Source organism: Oncorhynchus gorbuscha, linkage group LG23 (genome assembly GCF_021184085.1).
Source record: "Oncorhynchus gorbuscha isolate QuinsamMale2020 ecotype Even-year linkage group LG23, OgorEven_v1.0, whole genome shotgun sequence".
NCBI lineage: Eukaryota > Metazoa > Chordata > Actinopteri > Salmoniformes > Salmonidae > Oncorhynchus > Oncorhynchus gorbuscha.
The window spans coordinates 28929465-28953056 of NC_060195.1; the positions used below are offsets into that span (position 1 = coordinate 28929465).

Below are 23592 nucleotides of genomic sequence, written 5' to 3' on the forward strand. Positions count from 1 at the left end.
ATATGCTGATAGTTTGCATGGTCTCCAGTCAAGTGAAGAAACAAGTGTATGAAGAACATAGTTTAGTGTATAGCTCAGCCTGCCCCTTCATTAGGAGTTGGATTACAGTGGCCATGATTTGTCATTATAATGACCAATGAATGGTTCACCTCATTAAGTTCAGAGCCATGTGATATCATAGCAGTTTGATTAACAGCTGTTGATTCTTGAACACACCCCTGAAGTTGCGTTTGGTCCATAAATTTTCACCTAAAGTCGTTGGTTCAACCACAGATGGTGCGGTCCGTCCAAAAGCCAGCCAATAGCATCAAGCGTTGTCATCGTAGAGAAGGAAAAAAATAGTCCTGACAGTCGCCATGATGCTTGTTTTCTCCCTGTGATACAGCAGCGGAAACGAGTGAAGCAAGTAGAAACAAAAGAGCACGCACACGTCCTCGCGAGTTGGTATGCGTTTGCAGGTAAAACATCAACACAAGCGACGAGTTTATTTGGATGAGACAGATCCACAACTCATGTTTCAAATTACTACTGCGTGGATATTACCTTACCTGGCCATATGAAGTCGGACAGGTTAGAAAAATGTGGCAATCTAGCTTTCAGCGGGGGTTTGCTAGTTAGCCATAACATAAGTGAGTTAGCTAGTTAATGTTTGCTGTTGCTCAGCTAGCCTAGCTCGTATGTTATGGTCTGTTATAAAATAATTACGCGAACCTTATCTTAATTAATTGGTTAGCTAACTATCATTCTCGCGAAGTTATTCGGTATTAATGACCGTTAGCTAACTTGCTACCTAGCCCCTAGCTAACATGTTAGGCCAGTTAGCAATTGTTTTCCTGACTTTATGGCTTCAACGCGCCACTCAATTAGCTGGAAAGCCAATTTGTTATAATTAGCTGGTGATTGTGGTTATTGCTTTGTGCGACCTGGTGTGTAGCTAGCTAATTGGCTAGTCATACCATGAATATTACATAAATACAACTTTATTTAAATTACTGGGCGGTAATCTGTAAAACAATACATTCTCGTGACATTGTAACTGAGGTAATTATTTCTGAAATTAGTATCTGCCAGCCAATAATAGCCACACCTTTCTTGAGCCTCATTTCCAGAAGTTGTCAAACTCAAATGACACCCTCTTGAAAAGTTACAAGGATGTGCTGAATGGCTGGCCTGTGCGTGTTTGCAAAGTAGCATTAGTGAATTCATTCTTTTAAAAAATGTTAGATTTGCACAATGTATACCTCAAGGTGTTTGGAATGTATTTTATCAGTGAATTTTGTTAATAGTTATTAAACCTTTTCTACACAGTGTTACAGCAGGAATGCCCAAAGAAAAATATGACCCGCCAGACCCCAGGCGGATGTACACCATCATGTCAACTGAGGAGGCAGCCAATGGAAAGAAGTCTTACTGGCCTGAGCTGGAAATCACTGGTGAGCACGGCAGGGGTTGGCCCGGAGGCTGTGGAGGGGTGCTGTTCTCATATTAGGACTCAGCATGTGGGGATAGTCTAGGCCAGTTTCTCTCAACCTTTTTTGTAACGTGACCAGCATTCTCGTCATCCTTTGAGGATAAGGGCCTCTATTATAGGCCTGTATATTGTCTCGACCAGGAAGTCCAGCATGAGTGTTTACTTATGTCCATTCAAATTGGGTAGAAGTCAACCTGTATCTGCTTTGCATAGAAAGCCATCAAACAGAGACCTGACTCACCAGTGTATGTTTATCTACCGGTCTCCCCCCTCCACATTTCTGTCTCCAGGTAATGTCAGGAGCCTGAGCCCGTCTCTGTGGACTCTGACCCACCTCACTGCCCTACACATCGCTGACAACTGTCTGTCGCGCATCCCACCCGACATTGCCAAACTACACAACCTGTTGTACCTGGATCTATCGTCCAATAAGATCAGGAGCCTGCCGGCAGAGCTCGGCAACATGGTGTCTCTCAGGTGATTCGCTGGGAACCATGATTCCCACGATTCACTTTGATCTAAACTGGGCTTGTAACTGGTTGGTGCTGAAAATAACCATTGTCCCATTTTAAAAAGCCTGTTTGGTTGACAGAAGATTTGCTTTTGCCTGTATTGATGACTGGTCAATGTGTTTATGGTTTATGGGAAGGTTGAGGAAGGGGCTGTATTGTCAGGGGGGCTAGTCTCTGACACTTGCGTTTCCATGTGTCCGCCCTCAACAGGGAACTGCTTTTAAATAACAACCAGTTGCGGGTTCTTCCATTTGAATTGGGGAAACTGTTTCAGTTACAAACACTGGGGTTGAAAGGTGAGTGTGGCTTATCGTCTTGGTAACAATTCTGTCCTCGAGACCCCATTGTTGATCCCGTAGCATTTATTTGATGTCATTCAACATTGTGTTCTTCACTCCTAACAGGAAACCCTCTTGCACAAGAAATCATGAGCCTGTACCAGGAGCATGATGGCACCAGGAAACTGCTCAACTACCTGCTGGACAATCTGGCAGGTTCAATCAAATGCAGTAAGTCTGCCTCTCACACCGTTTTTGGTACTATTTTTTTAAATAATATCTATGGCTAAGGTGGACAACCGTCTTCCCAGCCCCCACAGAGCAGCCCCCGTCCCGGTCGTGGATCGCACTTCAGGAGCCTGACCAGACGAGGCCTTCTGGTGAGAAGCCAGCAGACAGTTCCTGTACACACAGTACCCCAGCACATGACACACAACCACAATTCAATATAAGTATAAATTGGGAGGAAAAAGCATTAAGTTGAATAAGATGCTATTTCCTATTTTTCTCCCTGTTCCTCCCTCTCAGCATTGTTCTCTGTAATGTGCTACAACGTGCTGTGTGATAAGTACGCCACACGCCAGCTCTACGGCTACTGCCCCTCCTGGGCCCTCAACTGGGAGTACAGGAAGAAGTCCATCATGCAGGAGATCATGAACTGCAGCGCTGACATCATCAGCCTACAGGTACGTGTTTACCTCAACCAGGAATAAACTGCTTTTGTCCTTTTGGTTTCTCTGATAAATTCATGTAACTGATTGCCCAAAGTGCGCACACTGGATTTCTCTGGTACATCTTATGGTTGCATTCAGTCATATCTGTCCACTCATGTTATTGCTTTGTTTTCAACAGGAAGTGGAGACCGAGCAGTACTACCAGTACTTCCTGCCAGAGCTGAAGGAGCAGGGCTATGAGGGCTTCTTCAGCCCAAAGTCTCGAGCCAGAACCATGCATGAGTCTGACCGCAAACATGTGGACGGGTGCGCAGTATTCTACAGGACAGAAAAGTGAGTGCAACTGAAGTTTCCCCCTGACCTCAATACTCAATTGCTAGGTATCCATACCATTGGCAACAGATTTTAATTTGAATATAAAAAATTCCTAGTTACATTGGTTTCCATTGTATTTTAATCTCCGCTGATGGCTATTATATAGCTAATGTGCCCACTCTGGTCTTGACACATGCTCTCTAGCCAACAGTTCGCAGATGGGATGGGTAGGCTACCTACATGATGAGATTATTATGGATAAGGGCGATTTATTTGTCAAACAGCAACCAAGTATCGATCATGTCACCAGAATAACACCCTTGATTTTTATTGGAGAGGAACGGAAAGCTCATCACTGTGCACTTTCACTACCCTGAAGTTAATAGTTTATTTAATCTGTAGCCTAATAACCTGCATGCTTTTCCGAGTTGTAGTGGGAGCCCAACACGTCATCGCCTGACTCAAGTTTATTTAATGTGATGGTTATCAATATGACATTTTTTAAACAAAGATCCCACCTTGTCTACATTTGGAAAATTAATCTGACAAATGTGATGTTTCCGTCCGTTTCTATCTGACTTTAATTGCATAAAGGTTGGATGGAAACCTGGTTAGTGATACTTTTATAACACCTCTCCCTGCTTCTCTCCCTGTCCACCCTTGCTTCTCTCTTTCTTGGTCTGTCCTCCCTCTCTCAGGTTCAGCGTGGTGCAGAAGCACACGGTGGAGTTTAACCAGCTAGCCATGGCTAACTCTGAGGGCTCTGAGGCCATGCTCAACAGGGTCATGACCAAGGACAACATCGGAGTGGCTGTACTGCTGGAGGTCCGCAAGGAGATGATGGAGGAATCCTGTGAGTACTTATGGCCCTGTCCTATTTCTCACCCTAGACCAGTGGTTCTTAACCTTGTTGGAGGTACTGAACCCCACCAGTTTCATATGCGCATTCACCGAACCCTGAATTGGAAAAATAAATTATGATTTTTTTTCAAATTCAAAACATAGGTATATATTTTACTGGTGCACAAAATGAACCGTGCGTCAACATCACTGTGTTCAAAGAACAAAATCATCAAAACATGATTTTCACACAAAAACAAACATAATAATGAATATTTACTGCAAATCAGTGTGACTTCTGCTGTTGCCTTTCAGAGACCAGTTCAGAAATGCGCGGCTTCTCTCATGTCCTTTTCGCAACAAAGTCTGTTCCTTTTCTTCGTTTATGTCCAGCATCCTCAAAGGATTGCTCGCAAAGATATGTTGTAACAAACGGTATGAAAATCTCAGGAGCTTTCTTAGCAATAACAGGGTATGTTACCATTTGTTGACACAAATGTTGAAAGCGTTGTTGTTCTAAAGAGTTGCTGATGAACCTGGCTCTGCTGAATTTCAATGATTGCATCGAGGTATTCATCATTGACATCTTGTTGTCTCAACACTAAACGTGAACGGCTGTCTCACCCATGCTGGATATGACTCTCTTGTAGGGAAGTATCCGTCGAGACTTTGGAAGCTCATCTAAGTGTGTGACCATTGCTTGCTTCAGTTCCGCAGGTACAGAAATGTCTCCGATTCCAGATACATCTTCGATCTTACTTACACAGTCGTCCAGCAGGGAAAAGTTTGCGAAGTTATCGTTCTCTGTTCGTCGTTTCCATAACGGTAGCTTTTTTTGAAAAGCCTTCAGGTTTTCCTCCACTTCGATGATGTTGACTCCACCGCCCTGCATCTTTTGATTGAGATCTGCGAAGATATCAGCCATGTACGCTAAAATGAGAATGAACTAATTTTTGTAGCAATCTGCATGACAATGTTGGTGCTTTTGCAAAAACAGGGCTAATTCCACACGCACGGCAAAAACACGATTCAGCACCTGTCCCCGGGACACCACCGAACATTGGAATGGTACAGAAGTACCTTGAATTCAGAGCCCATTTCTTTACACAGCTCACTGAAGATGCGGTACCTCAGAGCACTAGTTGGCACATAGTTCACACATTCCACTACAATATTTAATACTTCTGCCAGTTTTGGAGGCAAGGTTTTTGTTGCCAACGCATGCCTGTGCTGAATACAATGCGTAACAATGATGTGTGGTGCATCGGCTTTCACTAGCGCACCAAAACCAGACTTTCTTCCCAGCATTATTGGAGCTCCGTCCAAACAAACTGCAGAAACCATATCCCACGAAAGATTGTTGTCTTTGAAGAAGTCATCCACAAGTTTCTTCACATCGGCTGCCTTTGTTTATTTTGCCTCTTACAACAACTATCTTCCTTTATCACGTCGTCTTTCACATAGTGCACGAATAGAGCAAGCTGGCTTAGATTGGAAACGTCTGTGGTCTCGTCGAGTTGAAGGCAGAATTTTGCCGGGCTTGAAATCAGATCTGCAACTACTTGAGCCAAGATGTCTTTGCTCATGTCCTCTATTCTGTCTCTGATGGTGTCATTTGAAAGAGGAATTTGGGATAACTTATCTTCAGCCTCTTTTCTCAGCATGATATATTCACCATTTTCAACACAGCTGGTTTTATGAGTGTTTCACCAATGGTGTGTGGTTTGCCCTGCTTTGCGATCAGGTAAGCAACTTCGTACGATGCTGTCAGTTTGTTGATGGGTACAAAGCCGAGAACAGGCAGAGTAGCTTTTACATCGAATCTGGCTCTCTTCACCTTGAATTCAGCGAGCGTTGTGTTCTTGTATTTTCCATCTCCATGCAGCTTAAGGAAGTGTTCTTAGTTTTGCTGGTCCTAGACTAGAATTACTCAACTTGGCATTGCAAATCATGCAGTTAGGATGCTGACTCCCATCACGTTCCGTTATACATGTGAATCCATATTGTACATATTCGTCCGACCGGTTTCTTTTTTTGCTCGACATGGTAAGTATGAAGGGATTCAAATATTAAGAAAGAAATCACAAGACATACCATCACGACAGTCACAAGTAGACTACTGGCCCACCAAATTCCCTGCAGCACAGATGGGCCAAGCGTTGTAGCGTGATCACCTGCAGCCAATGATGGCCAAGCAGGGCGTGTCATCACGAATCATATGAGTCGGATGTGTGTCTTGACCTCCGCCGAACCCCTGAGACTGACTCACCGAACCCCTGGGGTTCGATCGAACCCAGGTTAAGAACCACTGCCCTAGACCCTGCCCGTGGCCCCGTCCTATTTCTCACCCTAGACCCCACACCTAGCATCTGGTTCTTACTCCTTTGGAGTTCATAAGACTGAACAAGTATAAGTAGGGTTGCAACGATATGACATTTTTGGCCGATTCCAATATCGCCCCCCCAGAAAATAAAGATATTTAACATTTTAGCAACCTTGTAAGAGGTTGTAGTTACATTAAATTGTTTAAATGGTGTAATATGTCAATTTGTTCAGTTAGGAACACATTTTTTAACTTAAATTAGAAAAATTACACATCCGTGAATGTATTTTAGCGCACGACAGACAAATATTTTAGCTGCCCTGCGTTACAAAGATGGTGAAGTTGTTGGTGGCTCTTCCTACTATCCAGTTTTGACCGTATGGAGAAACTTAAATGCTTTCAAATAAATATTTTAAACTAAAATGCAGTTAATCATTTTAGCTTTAAATGCTTGGCAAAATGACTCGACTGTCGTAAACTGCTATAAATGGCACAACTTAACCTTTTCAAGTGTGCTCAACTGACTTGATTAGTAAAATGAGAGCAAATTTACAACGCATCTAATCTTTAATTTAAGAAATATTTATTAACACTTACTTTATAATTAAATGGAAATCTTGACCTATGCCAGCCATGAATGAACAGACAATCCATTGGGCTTAGTAAACATTTTTCCAGTGACACTAGATGCCTGGGTTACAATATGACCAACCATTTACAATTTTAACATTTGGTGGAGGTTTTTCTTCACAAAGAGGACCTGCTCGGCTTTGTCAAGAGAATCTTTCTTTTTTTCGTCTACAATGTATGAAGCAGCACTGAAAAGGTGCTCACTGGCCACACTAATACAGGGAGAACCCAGGCAAGGATGGGGGCATGGGGGGGAAACGGTGCTTGTTCCTTCTCCAGTATCCAAGTGCATCTTTCCTGGGAATGGCAGGTTCTCAGGTATCCTAGTATCTGCAAATAATGGGGGGGGGTAGTAGTACATTTTAATACAACGTATTGCTTTATTCCTTCATTTCAAAGGATCATTAGTTGTAGGTGAACTTTGGCAAATGTTGGCTGATGTAGTAACAGAAAATGGAAATGGGTCTGACACACCCACTGCCCCCCCCCACAAAAAAATGTCCCCATTACCAGTAAAACATAAACAAAACGTATTTCTTTCACTTACAACCAGGATTTCATCATATATCAAACAGTGAAGTGTCAGCCCTGTCTGTCCATGGCCTCTTCAGTCGTGGGTCTTCTTGGGTGTGTGCTGTTACTGTGTCCGTTTCCATCTTGTCTAACATTTCACAGTAACCCTTTTTTTTTGTCTGCGTCGAAGTAGCGTTCCTTGTACCTAGCATCGAGCATGGTGGTGACACAGTAAAGAGGCTCAGAATGCCACAGAATTTCTTGTGCAGGCGCAGTTGAAGAGCTTATTTCTTGGGTCAGTTGTTCGAATGGAGCTAGGACTGTTCATGTTTTCAATGAGTCCGCTGGTTTGTACTGGTTGTTGCAGGGAGCTCCTAGTCGGTAGTGTACATGCCAAGCACTCATTTTTGTTCCAGCAGGCTCTCCATGTAAATAGGACTGTTCCATCTGTTGGAAACGACTTAATTAAGTCTTTGAATTTTCACTCCAAGCTGCTCCTGTATTGCTTGCAGGTGGCTGTATGCTAGCGGAGAGTGTTTTAAAATGACTTCCTACCTAATCTTCCTACCTGTTGCCATTGTCAGACATGCTACATTGGGCACCAAAACCGTAGTTCACAGCCAGTTGCACCGTGTGCCATGCATGGCAAACTGGCGACTCCGTATTCTTCCGAAGCCTTTGTCGTGTTACGTGCATTGTCACGATTCAGAGTGAACTTTTTGGGAGATTTTCAGAGTTTCAAACATTTTCTCAAATGCCATTGAAATGGCAGCCGCTGTATGAGAACCAGCACATTCTTGAACATTCAATATGAACCTACCAGGTACCTCCCCAAAGCCTTAAACACGGGCACCCTCATAGATATCATCCTAACCAACTTGCCCTCCAAATACACCTCTGCTGTCTTCAACCAAGATCTCAGCGATCACTGCCTCATTGCCTGCATCCGTAATGGGTCAGCGGTCAAACGACCTCTACTCATCACTGCAAAACGCTCCCTGAAACACTTCAGCGAGCAGGCCTTTCTAATCGACCTGGCCGGGGTATCCTGGAAGGATATTGATCTCATCCCGTCAGTAGAGGATGCCTGGATATTTTTTTTAATGCCTTCCTAACCATCTTAAATAAACATGCCCCATTCAAGAAATTTAGAACCAGGAACAGATATAGCCCTGGGTTCTCCCCAGACCTGACTGCCCTTAACCAACACAAAAACATCCTATGGTGTTCTGCATTAGCATCGAACAGCCCCCGTGATATGCAGCTGTTCAGGGAAGCTAGAAACCATTATACACAGGCAGTTAAAAAGTCAAGGCTAGCTTTTTCAAGCAGAAATTTGCTTCCTGCAACACCAACTCAAAAAAGTTCTGGGTCACTGTAAAGTCCATGGAGAATAAGAACACCTCCTCCCAGCTGCCCACTGCACTGAGGAAACACTGTCACCACTGATAAATCCACCATAATTGAGAATTTCAATAAGCATTTTTCTACGGCTGGCCATGCTTTCCACCTGGCTACTCCTACCCCGGTCAACAGCACTGCACCCCCAACAGCAACTCGCCCAAGCCTTCCCCATTTCTCCTTCTCCCAAATCCATTCAGCTGATGTTCTGAAAGAGCTGCAAAATCTGGACCCCTTACAAATCAGCCGGGCTAGACAATCTGGACCCTTTCTTTCTAAAATGATCTGCCGATATTGTTGCAACCCCTATTACTAGCCTGTTCAACCTCTCGTGTCGTCTGACATTCCCAAAGATTGGAAAGCAGCTGCGGTCATCCCCCTCTTCAAAGGGGGGGACACTCTTGACCCAAACTGCTACAGACCTATATATATCCTACCATGCCTTTCTAAGGTCTTCGAAAGCCAAGTCAACAAACAGATTACCGACCATTTCCAATCTCACCATACCTTCTCTGCTATGCAATCTGGTTTCAGAGCTGGTCATGGGTGCACCTCAGCCACGCTCAAGGTCCTAAACGATATCTTAACCGCCATCGATAAGAAACATTACTGTGCAGCCGTATTCATTGATCTGGCCAAGGCTTTCGTCTCTGTCAATCTCCTCATCGGCAGACTCGACAGCCTTGGTTTCTCAAATGATTGCCTCGCCTGGTTCACCAACTACTTCTCTGATAGAGTTCAATGTGTCAAATTGGAGGGTCTGCTGTCCGGACCTCTGGCAGTCTCTATGGGGGTGCCACAGGGTTCAATTCTTGGACCGAGTCTCTTCTCTGTATACATCAATGAGGTCGCTCTTGCTGCTGGTGAGTCCCTGATCCACCTCTACGCAGACGACACCATTCTGTATCCTTCCGGCCCTTCTTTGGACACAGTGTTAACAACCCTCCAGGCAAGCTTCAATTCCATACAACTCTCCTTCCGTGGCCTCCAATTGCTCTTAAATACAAGTAAAACTAAATGCATGCCCTTCAACCAATTGCTACCTGCACCTACAAAAAGTAAAATGTACATAAAGTCACCCCTTATCTCAGCTCGCTGGTCACCATAGCATCTCCCACCTGTAGCACACGCTCCAGCAGGTATATCTCTCTAGTCACCCCCAAAACCAATTATTTCTTTGGCCGCCTCTCCTTCCAGTTCTCTGCTGCCCATGACTGGAAGGAACTACAAAAATCTCTGAAACTGGAAACACTTATCTCCCTCAGTAGCTTTAAGCACCAACTGTCAGAGCAGCTCACAGATTACTGCACCTGTACATAGCCCACCTATAATTTAGCCCAAACAACTACCTCTTTCCCAACTGTATTTAATTTATTTATTTAGCTCCTTTGCACCCCATTTTTATTTCTATTTTGCACATTCTTCCACTGCAAAACTACCATTCCAGTGTTTTACTTGCTATATTGTATTTACTTTTTTGCCTTTACCTCCCTTCTCACCTCATTTGCTCACATTGTATATAGACTTGTTTATACTGTATTATTGACCGTATGTTTTTTTACTCCATGGGTAACTCTGTGTCGTTGTATCTGTCGAACTGCTTTGCTTTATCTTGGCCAGGTCGCAATTGTAAATGAGAACTTGTTCTCAACTTGCCTACCTGGTTTAATAAAGGTAAAAATATATATTTTTTTAAATATGGCTTTCCTCGATACAAAATCCTCGTCAACCAACTGTGCTGTCAGACTCCGCTTGCTCATGGGGCTGATGTCGCTCGTCCAAATGTCAGTTGTGACTCTAATAGCTGCAGGGTAGCCTAGTGGTTAGAGCGTTGGACTAGTAACCGGAAGGTTGCGAGTTCAAACCCCCGAGCTGACAAGGTACAAATCTGTCGTTCTGCCCCTGAACAGGCAGTTGACCCACTGTTCCCAGGCCGTCATTGAAAATAAGAATTTGTTCTTAACTGACTTGCCTGGTTAAATAAAGGTAAAATAAAAAATAAAAAAATTAAACACCCATAGCAAGTAGCTCGTGGAGGTGCGATTCAACAATATTCCAACTCTGGTAGGGGAAAATAGTGCCTACTTGGTCGTGTGAACCAGGTCTCGATGTGCTCGACCAGTAGGCGAAAGGCAACATCCACAACAGAGCGGTTGATTGTCAAGGGCAATGAATTACATTATCTTGGCATTAATGGATTTCGCTTTCGAGCTGTCTCGCTGAAATTTTCGCACTGTTTAATCTTCAAAATATTTTCAAAGTAGCTGCACTTCTCATCTTCAGATGTAGCCTCTCAAATGCAACATGCAAATTATCGGTTTCCCGAGCTGAAATAAAGATCCCAGAAATGTTAAATACACATACATTTGTCTATAATAAAGCACTTTTTGTGGGGAAACATTTATTCTGGTTGTCTGGGTGGGCCTATGCCAACCCATGGCTGTGCCCCTGCTCAGTCGTGAAATCCACATTAGGGCCTAATGAATTTTTCAATTTACAAATTTCCTTACGAACTGTGAAATTTCATTTATTTTCAGTGTTATATAAAAAATTATGCACGAGAAGGTGTGGTATAGCTAAGGGCTTGGCACAACACAAAGTAGAGTGCCTGTGTACAGCCCTTAGCCATGGTATATTGGCCGTATACCACCAAGCACTGAGATGCCTTATTGCTATTATAAACTGGCTACCAACCTAATTTAGAGCTGTAGAAAGATGCTTTGTCATACCTGTGGTATACGGTCTGATATACCACGTCTGTCAGCCAATCAGCATTCAGAGCTCGAACAACCCAGTTTCTAAATATATATCACACACTACAAAGTATGTGGACACTCCTTGAAATTAGTGGATTTGTCTATTCCAGCTGTACCTGTTGCTGACAGGTGTATAAAATTTAACACACAGCCATGCAATTTCCATAGACAAACATTGGCAGTGTAATGGCCGTTCTGAAAAGCTCGGACTTTGAACATGGTACCGTCATAGGATGCCACCAAATTGCCCCTGGAAGCAATGTCAGCACAAGAACTGTTCGTCGGGAGCTTCATGAAATGTTTCCATGGCCAAGCAACTGCTCACAAGAACGATCACCATGTGCAATGCCACGCATTGTCTGGAGTGGTGTAAAGCTTGCAGGCATTGTACTCTGGCGCTTTAGAAACGCATTCTCTGAAGTAATGAATCACACTTCACCATCTGCTTGTCTGAGGTTCTGAGCACTCTGGAGCAGGTTTTCATCAAGGATCTCTCTTTACTTTGCTCTGTTCATCTTTCCCTCGACCTTGACTATTCTCCCAGTCCATGAAAATATCCCCACAGCATGATACTGCGACCTCCATGCTTCACTGTAGGGATAGTGCCAGGTTTCTCCCAGATGTGATGCTTGGCATTCAGGCCAAAGCGTTAAATCTTGGTTTCCTCTGACCAGAGGCATGCAGGTCCTTTAGGTTCCTTTTGGCAAACTCTTAGCCTCTCTATGGTACGTGGGACAGTAGCGTCCCACCTGTCAACAGCCAGTGAAAACTGCAGGGCGCCAAATAAAATAAAAACACATCTCATTCAAATTCCTCAAGCATACAAGTATTTTACACCATTTTAAAGATGGAATTCTCGTTAATCCAGCCAGTGTCTGATTTCAAAAATGCTTCAGCAAAAGCACCGCAAACGTTTGTTAGGTCGTCACCAAGTGATAAAAACACAGCCATTTTTCCAGCCAAAGAGGAGCCACAAAAAGCAGAAATATAGATAAAATGAATCACTAACCTTTCGATCTTCATCAGTTGACACTCGTATGACTTCATGTTACACAATACATGTATTGTAAAGTTTATATTTATACCCAAAAATCTGAGTTTACATTGGTGCGTTATGTTCAGTAGTTCCTTAACCGGTTAAGACTCTAGGGGCAGTATTTCATTTTTGGATAAAAAGACGTGCCCGTTTTTAGCGCAATATTTTGTCACAAAGATGCTCGACTATGCTTGGAATTGATAGTTTTGGAAAGAAGACACTCTGACGATTCCAGAACTGCAAAGATTTTCACTGTGAGTGCCTTAGAACAAAACCTACAGGCAAAACCAAGATGTTTGAGCGACCAGGAAATCAACAGGATTTCTGATGGCACGTTTTCCATGATCGCCTTATATGGCTGTGAATGCGACAGGAATGAACGGACACTTCCTATCGTTTCCCCAAGGTGTCTGCAGCATTGTGACGTATTTGTAGGCATATCATTGGAAGATTGACCATAAGAGACTACATTTACCAGGGGTCCCGCACGGTGTCTGTGTGGAAATTGGTGCGCAAAAGTCACCTACCAGTATTTTTCCATCCGAATCTGAGAACAATGCAGGCTTCCAGGAATGGCATTTCAATGAAGAGATATATGACAAAACACCTTGAGGATGGATTCAAACAACGTTTTCCATGTTTCAGTCGATATTATGGAGTTAATTCGGAAAAAAGTTTGACGTGTAGGTGACTGAATTTTCGGTTAGTTTCGGTAGCCAAATGCATAGTAACAAAACGGAACGTTGTGTCCTACACAAGCATCTTTCAGGAAAAACTGGACATCTGCTATGTAACTGAGAGTCTCCTCATTGAAACATCTGAAGTTCTTCAAAGGTAAATTATTTTATTTGATCCCTTTGCTGGTTTTTGTGAATATGTTGCGTGCTAATGCTAACGCTAAATGCTAAGCTAGCTATCACCACTCTTACACAAATTATTGATTTTCTCTGGTTCTAAAGCATATTTTGAAAATCTGAGACGACAGGATTGTTAAGAAAAGGATAAGCTTGAGGATAGGCATATTTATTTCATTTCATTTGCGATTTTTAGAAATCGCTAACGTTGCGTTATGTTAATGAGCTTGAGGCTATGATTACGCTACCGAATACGGTGTGGGTAGGACTAACAGGTTAACCTCTTGCTCCTACCTGGCACGCAGGCGTCCCATCTAGAGCGCTGGAAATGCAAATGTGCTACGCTAAATGCTAATAGTATTAGTTAGAACTCAAACATTCATTTAAAATACACATGCAGGCTATTGAATTATAGCTACACTCGTTGTGTAACGGCGTTCGTCTGTTGAATGAAGAGAGTCAGACCGAAATGCGGCGTGTAGGTTACTCATGACTTTAATGAAAGTATCGCGGTACATGAAATAACTGATAAATACAAAAACAACAAACGGAACGTGAAACCTATCTGGTGAACACTACACAGAGACAGGAACAAACACCCACAAAATACAACGTGAACTCAGGCTACCTAAATACGGTTCCCAATCAGAGACAACGACAAGCACCTGACTCTGAGAATCGCCTCAGGCAGCCAAGCCTAACTAGACACACCCCTAATCAGCCGCGATCCCAAATATTACAAACCCCAATGCGAAACACAACATATAAACAAACCCATGTCACACCCTGGCCTACCCAAACATATAACAAAAACACAAAATACAATGACCAAGGCGTGACACGTTGTGAATCCAGGCAACAAGTCAGATTTTTTAAATGCTTTTCGGCGAAAGCATGAGAAGCTATTATCTGATAGCATGTAACACCCCAAAAGACCCGCAGGGGACGTAAACAAAATAATTAGCATAGTCGTCTCTACACAAACCGCACAAGTAAAATATAAAACATTCATTACCTTTGACCATCTTCTTTGTTGGCACTCCTAGATGTCCCATAATCACTATTGGGTCTTTTTTTCGATTAAATCGGTCCATATATAGCCTAGATATCAATCTATGAAGACTTTGATAAACGGAAAAAAATAGTGTTTAATAACGTAACGTCATTTTTTTAAATTCAAAAAGTCGACGATAAACTTTCACAAAACACTTCGAAATACTTTTGTAATGCAACTTTAGGTATTAGTACACGTTAATAAGCGATAAAATTCATCAGGAGGCGATGTAAATTCTATAGCTGTCCGTCTCGAAAAGATGTCTGAAGAGAGCTCGACCAAAACATCCGGTCGGTGACCGGAGGGAATCAGTTCCCTTGATTCGGTTTGACCAAGAATCAAAGCTGAATCAAATGACAAGACTCTAGACATTGTGTGGAAGCTGTAGGCACTGAAACCTCGGCCTCATGTAATTCGGTTCACTTTGAACAATTCCTGGAAGTGGCACATGGATATTTATTTCCATTTTAAGTGATCAGATTTTCTTGCACTTTTTGATGAAACACACGTTCTGTTATAGTCACAGCCGTGATTTAACCAGTTTTATAAACGTCTGAGTGTTTTCTATCCACACATACTAATCATATGCATATACTATATTCCTGGCCTGAGTAGCAGGGCGCTGAAATGTTGCGCGATTTTTAACAGAATGTTCGAAAAAGTAGAGGGTCGACTGAAGAGGTTAACTTCTTGACGCACCCATCCCATTTGTGGGATAATTTTCATCAACATCCGCTAAATTGCACAGCGCCAATTAAATTACAAAAAATATTTAATTTTCATGAAATCACAAGTGCAATGTAGCAAAACACAGTTTAGCTTGTTAATCCACCTGGCGTGTTAGATTTCAATAAATATTTTTGGCGAAAGCTATCCAAGTGTTTATGTAAGCACTTCTCTCTGTAGGCAAAATGTTACAAACAGCTAGCAGCCAAGTAGATTGGTCACAAGTCAAAGCAATAAATTAAATCGCTTACTTTTCATCTTCGGATGTTTGTACTCACAAGACTCCCAGTTAACCAAATGTTCCTTTTGTTCCGTAAAGATGATTTTTATATCCAAAATACCTCCATTTGGTTGGCACGGTATGTTCAGAAATCAACAGGCTCGAGCAGTCACGACATCTCAGGCAAATTCCAAATAGTATCCGTAATGATCGAGGAAACATGTCAAATGTTTTTTATAATCAAGCCTCGGGTTGTTTTTACAATATATAATCGATAATATATCAACTGGGAATATAGCTTCAGAGAGAGAAAATGGATGCTCCATTCTGTTGCGCATACCAAACGCTACTGGCACCCAGCCATACAATAACGCGATGTGATCTTCCTCGCTCATTTTTCAAAATAAAGGCCTGAAACTGTCTGAAGACTTCACACCAATGGGGAAGCCGTAGGAAAGGGAATCTGGTTGATATCCCTTTTAAATGGAGCGACGGCAGGTTATGGAACATGGAGTTTTCAAAATAGAAGCCACTTCCTGGTTGGATTTCCCCCAGGTTTTCGCCTGCAATATCAGTTCTGTTGTACTTTAAAAAAAAATCTTAATCTGACAATTATATGCATATTCTGGGCCTGAGAAATAGGCAGTTAAATTTGGGTAGGTTTTAATCCAAAAATCTAAATACTGCCCCCTACACTCAAGAGGTTCACAAAGGCCCATTTGCGAAAAAAGCAGAATCATTGCACGAATGTACCTAACCATACACCTAAATGCCTTTTAAAATCAATACACAGAAGTATATATTTTTAAACCTCCATATATAGTTCAAAGAAATTAATGTTGGTAGGCAATATTAAACTAGGGAATTTGTCACCTCGCGTTCATTGCACGCAGAGTCAGGATATGCAACCGCTTGGGCCACCTGGCTCGTTGTGAACTAATTTGCCAGAATTTTACATAATTATGACAACATTGAAGGTTGTGCAATGTAATGGCAATATTTTGACTTATGGATGCTACCCGTTAGATAAAATATGGAACTGTTCCGTATTTCATTGAAAGAATAAACGTTTTGTTTTCGACATGATAGTTTCCGGATTTGACCATATTAATGACCAAAGGCTCATATTTCTATGTTATAATTAAGTTTATGATTTGATCGAGCAGTCTGTCTGAGTGGTGGTAGGCAGCAGCAGGCTCGTAAGCATTCATTCTAACCGCACTTTCCTGCGTTGGCCAGCAGCTCTTAGTAATGCTTCAAGCATTGCGCTGTTTATGACTTCAAGCCTATCAACCCTCGAGATTAGGCTGGCAATACTAAAGTACCTATTAGAACATCCAATAGTCAAAGGTATATGAAATAGTCATACAATAACTACAACTTAAAACTTCTTACCTGGGAATATTGAAGACTCATGATAAAAGGAACCACCAGCTTTCATGTTCTCATGTTCTGAGCAAGGAACTTAAACGTTAGCTTTTTTACATGGCACATATTGCACTTACTTTTTTAACACTTTGTTTTTGCATTATTTAAACCAAATTGAACATGTTTCATTATTTGAGACTAGATTGATTTTATTGATGTATTATATCAAGTTAAAATAAGTGTTCATTCATTATTGTTATTGTCATTATTTTTTATATAAATCGTCCGATTAATCAGTATCTGTTTTTTTGGTCCTCCAATAATCGATATCGGCGTTGAAAAATCCTAATCGGTCGACCTCTAAGGTCTACATCTGTATTCGATCCATGTGAGAAATATTTGATTTTAGTATCATAGCAAAGGGTCTGAATACTTAAGTAAAGGTATTTCTGCTTTTTATTTTTAATACATTTACAAACATTTCCAATCTGGTTTTAGCTTTGTCATTATGGGATATTGTGTGTAGATTCAGGCTTTAGAAAACTAACTTTAACAATGTGGTAGAAAGTCAAGGGGGTGTGACTTCAATCCGAATGCACTGTATGTGTAATCGATTAAACTAAAATATTTTATTGTCACTTCATTGACCTGGGCTATTGTTTGAATTAAAGACCAGATTGATCTGTTTGTCAGTGTCTGAGTAGTCGATGCCCGGGGCCTGTGATTTTCTTAATCTGGCCCAGAGTGTACAACTCTTTTTACTTCAAAAGGGGAGTGACTGCTGCGCTTCCTTGGCTGTGCTCTGCCTTTAAAGTAAACCCCAAACTTCTCTCTCCTCTCCAGCGGGGAAGTCTCTGCACGGCATGGAGAAACAGCTCCTACTGGTGGCCAATGCCCACATGCACTGGGACCCGGAGTACTCTGACGTCAAGCTGGTCCAGACCATGATGTTCCTGTCTGAGGTGAAGAACATCGTGGACAAGGCCACGCGCAGCCTCAAACTCTCCTCGGTCTCTGGGGAGACCAACAGCATCCCTCTAGTGCTTTGTGCTGACCTCAACTCTCTACCAGACTCTGGTGAGTGACTGAGTTAGAAATGAAGGGAAAGATACAAGCAAGCAGTGTAGTGATGGGCACACTAGCTGCCTGTTAGGTGATGGTTACTGTGAATGAAGTATGGGAGGTGGACAAGTGTCTTCATTGTGTTCAGTAGGGCAATGGAAAATGAACATATGTCTTATTGAATGTTTAGTTGGCTCATTCCCCCATATTGAACCGGACCAATGTAAATCCCTACCGTCTCTCCCCAGGCGTGGTGGAGTACCTGAGTCAAGGTGGAGTGGACTGCACCCACAAGGACTTCAAGGAGCTGCGCTACCTCGACAGCCTCACCAACTTTAACTGCAACGGCAAGAACGGGAACTCCACGTCCAACTCCAGGATCACCCACGGCTTCAAGCTGAAGAGCGCCTACGAGGACAGCCTGATGCCTTACACCAACTACACCTTCGACTTCAAGGTGAGGGAGGCGCTCAATCACAAGCACATCAGAAGCACTGTCTCTGAGGCCTTCTCTTGTCATATTACAGATTGCTATTTGATCTGGTCCTGATTAGTCAGGAAATCCTGTTTTTCTGACATTATAATTGACCTAATCCCCCCCACTGTTGTCAGTCTTTACTGGAACCTACACCTGCTTTGTAAAGGTTTCATCTAATCTGACGTGTGCAGAAAAATAGACTGCTTTTGACCCCAAAATACACAAGCTTACATTGCTGGACAATGTCTGGCAGAATACATCCTGATTTATTTTAAAGAAATAAAAACAATAATAAATCACATTTTATGGAGGTTGGTGCAGGTCTTTCCAATTGCATTATCTCTGTAGCTTACTGTCTACCTGCCTGTTTTGAGGTCAGACTTGCAACTTTGAATCAACTGGTACTAGCCCGCACCAGAGGTTGACCTACATAGCTGTATGCCTGCACGGAGAAGTGTTTGTACAGAAATGTCATATCATTCCATTTTAAGGAAGAGTATAATTTACTTCTCTTTTCCTGTACATCAATAAATATTTAGTTATGAAGATGTGTAAAAAATGCTGCTCAATAAAAATCCCTGTTCACGTGTGTAGGCAATGTCATGGCGGCATTGGCTAGCTAAGCTCATGCACATTAACATTTCATCGTGTCTAATGGTCATCTTGTGCCGATCTGCACATGGACAGGCCTTCAAATCAAAGGCATGTCAGTTTGTCACTTTCACAACGTTGGAGAAATAACATGTTCAACTTAAGACATTGGCTCCAATTTAGGCTGTGCCTTTAGAGATCGAGCAAATTGACAACCCAAGAAGGAATTTTTCACCTTTATTGACTTCTCAAACCCAAGACCCTGGCAGTCTGCTTCGCTAGCGTTCCGTGAAGTATTGCGCGGTGGCCCTCTGGGTTTAGAAACTCTGACATTTTTTTCTGTTAGGCCTAAGGTTAGCCAACAGTCTAGGGTAGTGTGCAGTGAACTTGAGTGTCTAAACTGCTAGTACAAATCACATTGGACATGTAGGCTTTCTGTTACGTGTAGCAGTTTGTCCTTTGGATTGTTTATTATTTTTGCTTGTGTAGATCAATATTCATTGCAGTCACTTACATGTGGTCTGTGCACTCCTAAAACGGCATTAGCCACATGACGATCTATTTGGGTTTCCATTCGATCTGGCCAGTAAATCTCATTTGTCCGGTAAACTAAAATGGGGTCTGCCAATTGCCCGGCACACATTTTCCCTAACAGAGGCTGCTCTTCACTCATCCCCCTCTGTTTTTTCTCTCTCCTCAGGGTGTGATTGACTACATCTTCTACTCCAAGCCTCAGCTCAACGTGTTGGGCATCCTGGGTCCCCTGGACTCCAACTGGCTCCATGAGAACAGTATCAGCGGCTGTCCGCACCCCCACATCCCTTCTGACCACTTCTCCCTGTTCACCCAGCTGGAGCTGCTGCTGCCCAGCACCCTGCCCCAGGGCCAGGTCAACAACCAGGTCAACGGCATCCACCTGCCTGGAGGCCGCAGGTAGTCGTGAGACATCACCGAGGGGAGGGGGGTGCTGTGATTTGGTTTTCAGCCTCTCCCTCATCGCCTCTCTTCTTCAAACTGAAGGAGCAAGACAAGACAGGCAACCATCCTGTTAAAAAAGAATCAGCCGTACAGTGAGGTCTGGCTGACAGGGATTTCTGTTATTATAGATATATATTTTTTATTTTCCTTGTTTTCATTTTGATAATGCTAAAGTAAATCCTGTCTGTCCATTATATTATCTTGTGTTTTAGATCCCCCTGTCATTCTTACCCATAATGCTTTTGTAACTCCTTAACAGATAAAGGATGGTAGCATCCAATCTCACAATATCCCCTTGGACCATTATAAGTATTGAGATAAATTTTTAGCAATACCAGCAGACTTGTTGACTTTGACATGACCTGTGCAGTCTTGAACAATGGCACAAGAAAATCTGTCACTTGAGAGCTGTGGACACCCTTCACGAGGCAAGGAGAGAAAAGACACCACTTCTCAATTTGAGCTGATGGTCTGTCCTATACCAATCTCAAACCAGCAAAAACAGTGTTAGACTTGTCGGTCTCACACTCCCTACCAGCCAAGGCTCGGTGGGCCTCCGCTTCTCTCTCACCTGGGCTCAATGTGATGGTACTTAGATATCTACCATATATCTGGAGCATCCCATAGGAGAGAGTAGCGCTCCTCCCCTCTGCTACAGGGCCCATCTCTGTGGGTCCACTAGTGTGGTGCTCACCTGGTGCTACCAGTCCTCTGCATTGACTAATGTAACTCAGTCCATTGTCTCCCTATCCAAGTGGTGCAATAGAAACTAACCCCACTGGTGCATTAAAACTCACTGTTGAGATTTTTAGATGTGTTATCCTTCAGGCCACCAAATACACTTGTCTGGACCCACGTGTGGCAAGCTTAGCTCTAGTTAGCGCAGGTTTGTCGGCTTGCCGGTCAGGCATAGTGCTAGAAACGCATCTGGATTCTCTGGACTGACACCAAATTTTGTGATTTTAGTTGCATAACATGTGGCAATCCCCTTTTGGACACTACCTCCTGTTTGCGTACACATCCATTGTCTTGTTCATGACTTCATTTGGACCAGTTACCACCTTTCCTAATAGGGAATTGGGGTTTTGGCTGAGGGGCAATGGGATGGGGAATTGTTAACAAATTTCACTTTAGTTTGTTACTTTTTAAGCAGAGGGAGGTCACTAGCTGATTTGCAGGAGTTTAAACCAGCAATCCTCTCACGGTCACACACAGATCTTGTAGCGCTGTCTCTTGAGGCCAGTAGTGACTTTCCCCCAGCCATAAATTCCGTACTCTACAGCAGTGGGGTTTTTTCCACCAGTGTTTGTACAGAATATAAATGTAGATTCAGTCTTTACATGATTGTATATGAGCCACTAAAGACTTGTTTTCTGGCGGTTTTTGTACTGATCTGGTTTGAGGAAAATACAGGATTGTATTGTAAACTATGACTACATTTTTATCCATGAAATGTTAAGAAATTCAAATTACCAGCTTGTACAAAAGACGTAAGGGGTTGTTCTGGGCGTTCACTCCCCCCCCCCGGTTAACTGTTTTGATGTGTCAGTATTGATTGGTTTCCTGCTGTCGTTTTGATTTGAGGGCATGTTGCTCAGGTTGTAAATAGATCTACTGACGAAACCTCCTGATGCTTCTCACCCATTCTATTAATAAGCCTTCCTGCCACCAACCTAACCTATCATTCATCCATTCACAGTTCAGGCCATAGTAACACCAAGGCCCGTATTCACAAAAGCCTACGAGTGGGACTGCTGATCTAGGATCTGTCCATATTATTCATTATGATCTAAAAGACACAACTGATCCTTACTCTGAGACACTTTGTGGATACCAATAACACCCTATTCCCTTTAGTGTACTACTGTTGACCAGTCCTGTGTGGTTCTGGTCTCGTGTACTACATGGGGAAATAGGGTGTCATTTCAGATTTGTCCTAAGAGGGATTTCACATCACACCTCCACTATCCCATAACTCCAGTGTTGTACAACCGGAACATTGTGCCTCACCGTCGCAGTTTGTAGTCTTGCACTATTTACAATTGGCAAACGCCGGAACAACCTCTTCGGTTTATTTTTAAATACTGTGGAGACATTTGTGAAGATTTGATGTGCTTTTGGCTTATGTTAGGGATATTATTTTTTGTATGAGCTGTGAGCATGTTATGGGGTGTGTGTGTATCTCTCCTCCTTGGTGAGCCATCTAGTAATCAGGTATGGAATATTTGTCTTGTTTTTTTTTCTGGGGCAAAGCAAAGACCTCTTGTAAAGCCCCCTCAGTTCCATAATGTTTTGCACCCTCCTTGTACTCTGGAACCCTCCTTAGAACCCCTTTATTGTTCACTTTCCCCATAGCCACCTAGCCTCTCTTGACCCTGCCCCGGCCTCCACCACGGATCTGAATTCTGAATCTACATAAGCATGTTCCTCTATAACCTCCAACCCCCAGTCCCATGTCATACCCCCTTAACAGTCAAGTGTATTCCTTTAGTCCTGTCTTTTTAACCCCTCTACTGAAGCCCCTGTGTGGTTCCAGCCACTCTGTAGGGCAAGCTGTCAGGTGGCCCACACAGACATGTTGCTGTTATCTATCTGTTTTATCACCGGGACCAAAACATGAAATATGTCAATAGTGACTGACACTTGCAACTGTCACATTTTTAACAGGAAATGTAATGATGCACACGTATGATAGTTGCCCTGTCTAGCCCACAATTTGTCAATTAAATAAAATATCACCTTTTAAAGTAAATATGATACTGAAGCCACTGTGCTAAAGTTAGCATTTTATGAATTTTTACAGAGGAAAAAGATTGAAATATTAATGTCCTTGTTTGAAAGCTGTTTTCGGTCCCTACTTTCCCCGTTTGTTTTGAACAGAAACCAATGTCTGGTTTGATAACCCTGAATTGCTGATACTGTTGTAGTAGCTTTTTTGTAAAGTGTGAATAAAATATGTATCATGTTTCCTTTCTAAAATGTTGAATTGTGTTTTTAATGTGTATTCTGATTGCTACATAGTTTTCACTTTTACTCATTGCTTTTCCAGACCTCTCCAACAATGGTTCTCTTTTTGGTAGATAATTTGCTTTTCTTTTTTGACTGTGGACTTGGCCGACTTTGGGTTGCTCTAGAAGTGGGCGCAGAATGCTTATTGAAGGAATAATTCCTAATAGTAATTTGCCTTTCCAAACGTGGATATTGAACTTTATTTTTCTCAACTTATTTTGGGGGGTGGGGTTGTCGCTTAAGATGTATGTTGTCTTAGAACCGGGGGAGCGTCTTACTGGTTGATTCAGTTGTAGACCGCACTATTGTTGACTAGTGTGAAACAAACTCCAGTGTAAAACTAAGCTGAAGGTGTTTTGCTGGTAGATGGACTGGTCCTGTGAGAGCACTATTTGTTCCATCTCACTGTTCTTGTTTCACAGTGGCTAAACAGAGTAGGTCGCCAAGCCTACTAACCCTCACGTTTTGAACCCCCAAAATAGTTTTTGATTGGGGGAATAACA

General features: G+C 42.6%; 1 protein-coding gene across 2 annotated transcripts; it reads left to right on the top strand.

The window, feature by feature from the left end:
- The first annotated feature begins 71 nt into the window (after positions 1–71).
- Positions 72–23059, top strand: LOC124010397 (CCR4-NOT transcription complex subunit 6-like). Of its 2 annotated transcripts, none has more exons than XM_046322796.1 (12): positions 72–570; positions 1309–1433; positions 1762–1948; positions 2194–2279; positions 2388–2492; positions 2573–2641; positions 2790–2947; positions 3114–3268; positions 3949–4103; positions 17815–18048; positions 18282–18490; positions 19803–23059. In XM_046322796.1, exons 1-12 carry the CDS (start codon positions 557–559, stop codon positions 20037–20039), a joined length of 1734 nt encoding a protein of 577 aa, XP_046178752.1. In that variant the 5' UTR covers positions 72–556; the 3' UTR covers positions 20040–23059. The 2 variants fall into 2 exon arrangements, with proteins under 2 accessions (XP_046178752.1, XP_046178753.1); XM_046322797.1 differs by having other exon boundaries at positions 72–458.
- The last annotated feature ends 533 nt before the right edge of the window (positions 23060–23592 follow it).

What these genes read in the sequence shown, in the direction of transcription:
- LOC124010397 (XM_046322796.1), top strand. An exon ending in GGCAACATGGTGTCTCTCAG is followed by an intron (nt 1,949 to 2,193) that starts GTGATTCGCTGG and finishes CGCCCTCAACAG; the next exon opens with GGAACTGCTTTTAAATAACA. An exon ending in ACTACACCTTCGACTTCAAG is followed by an intron (nt 18,491 to 19,802) that starts GTGAGGGAGGCG and finishes CTCTCTCCTCAG; the next exon opens with GGTGTGATTGACTACATCTT.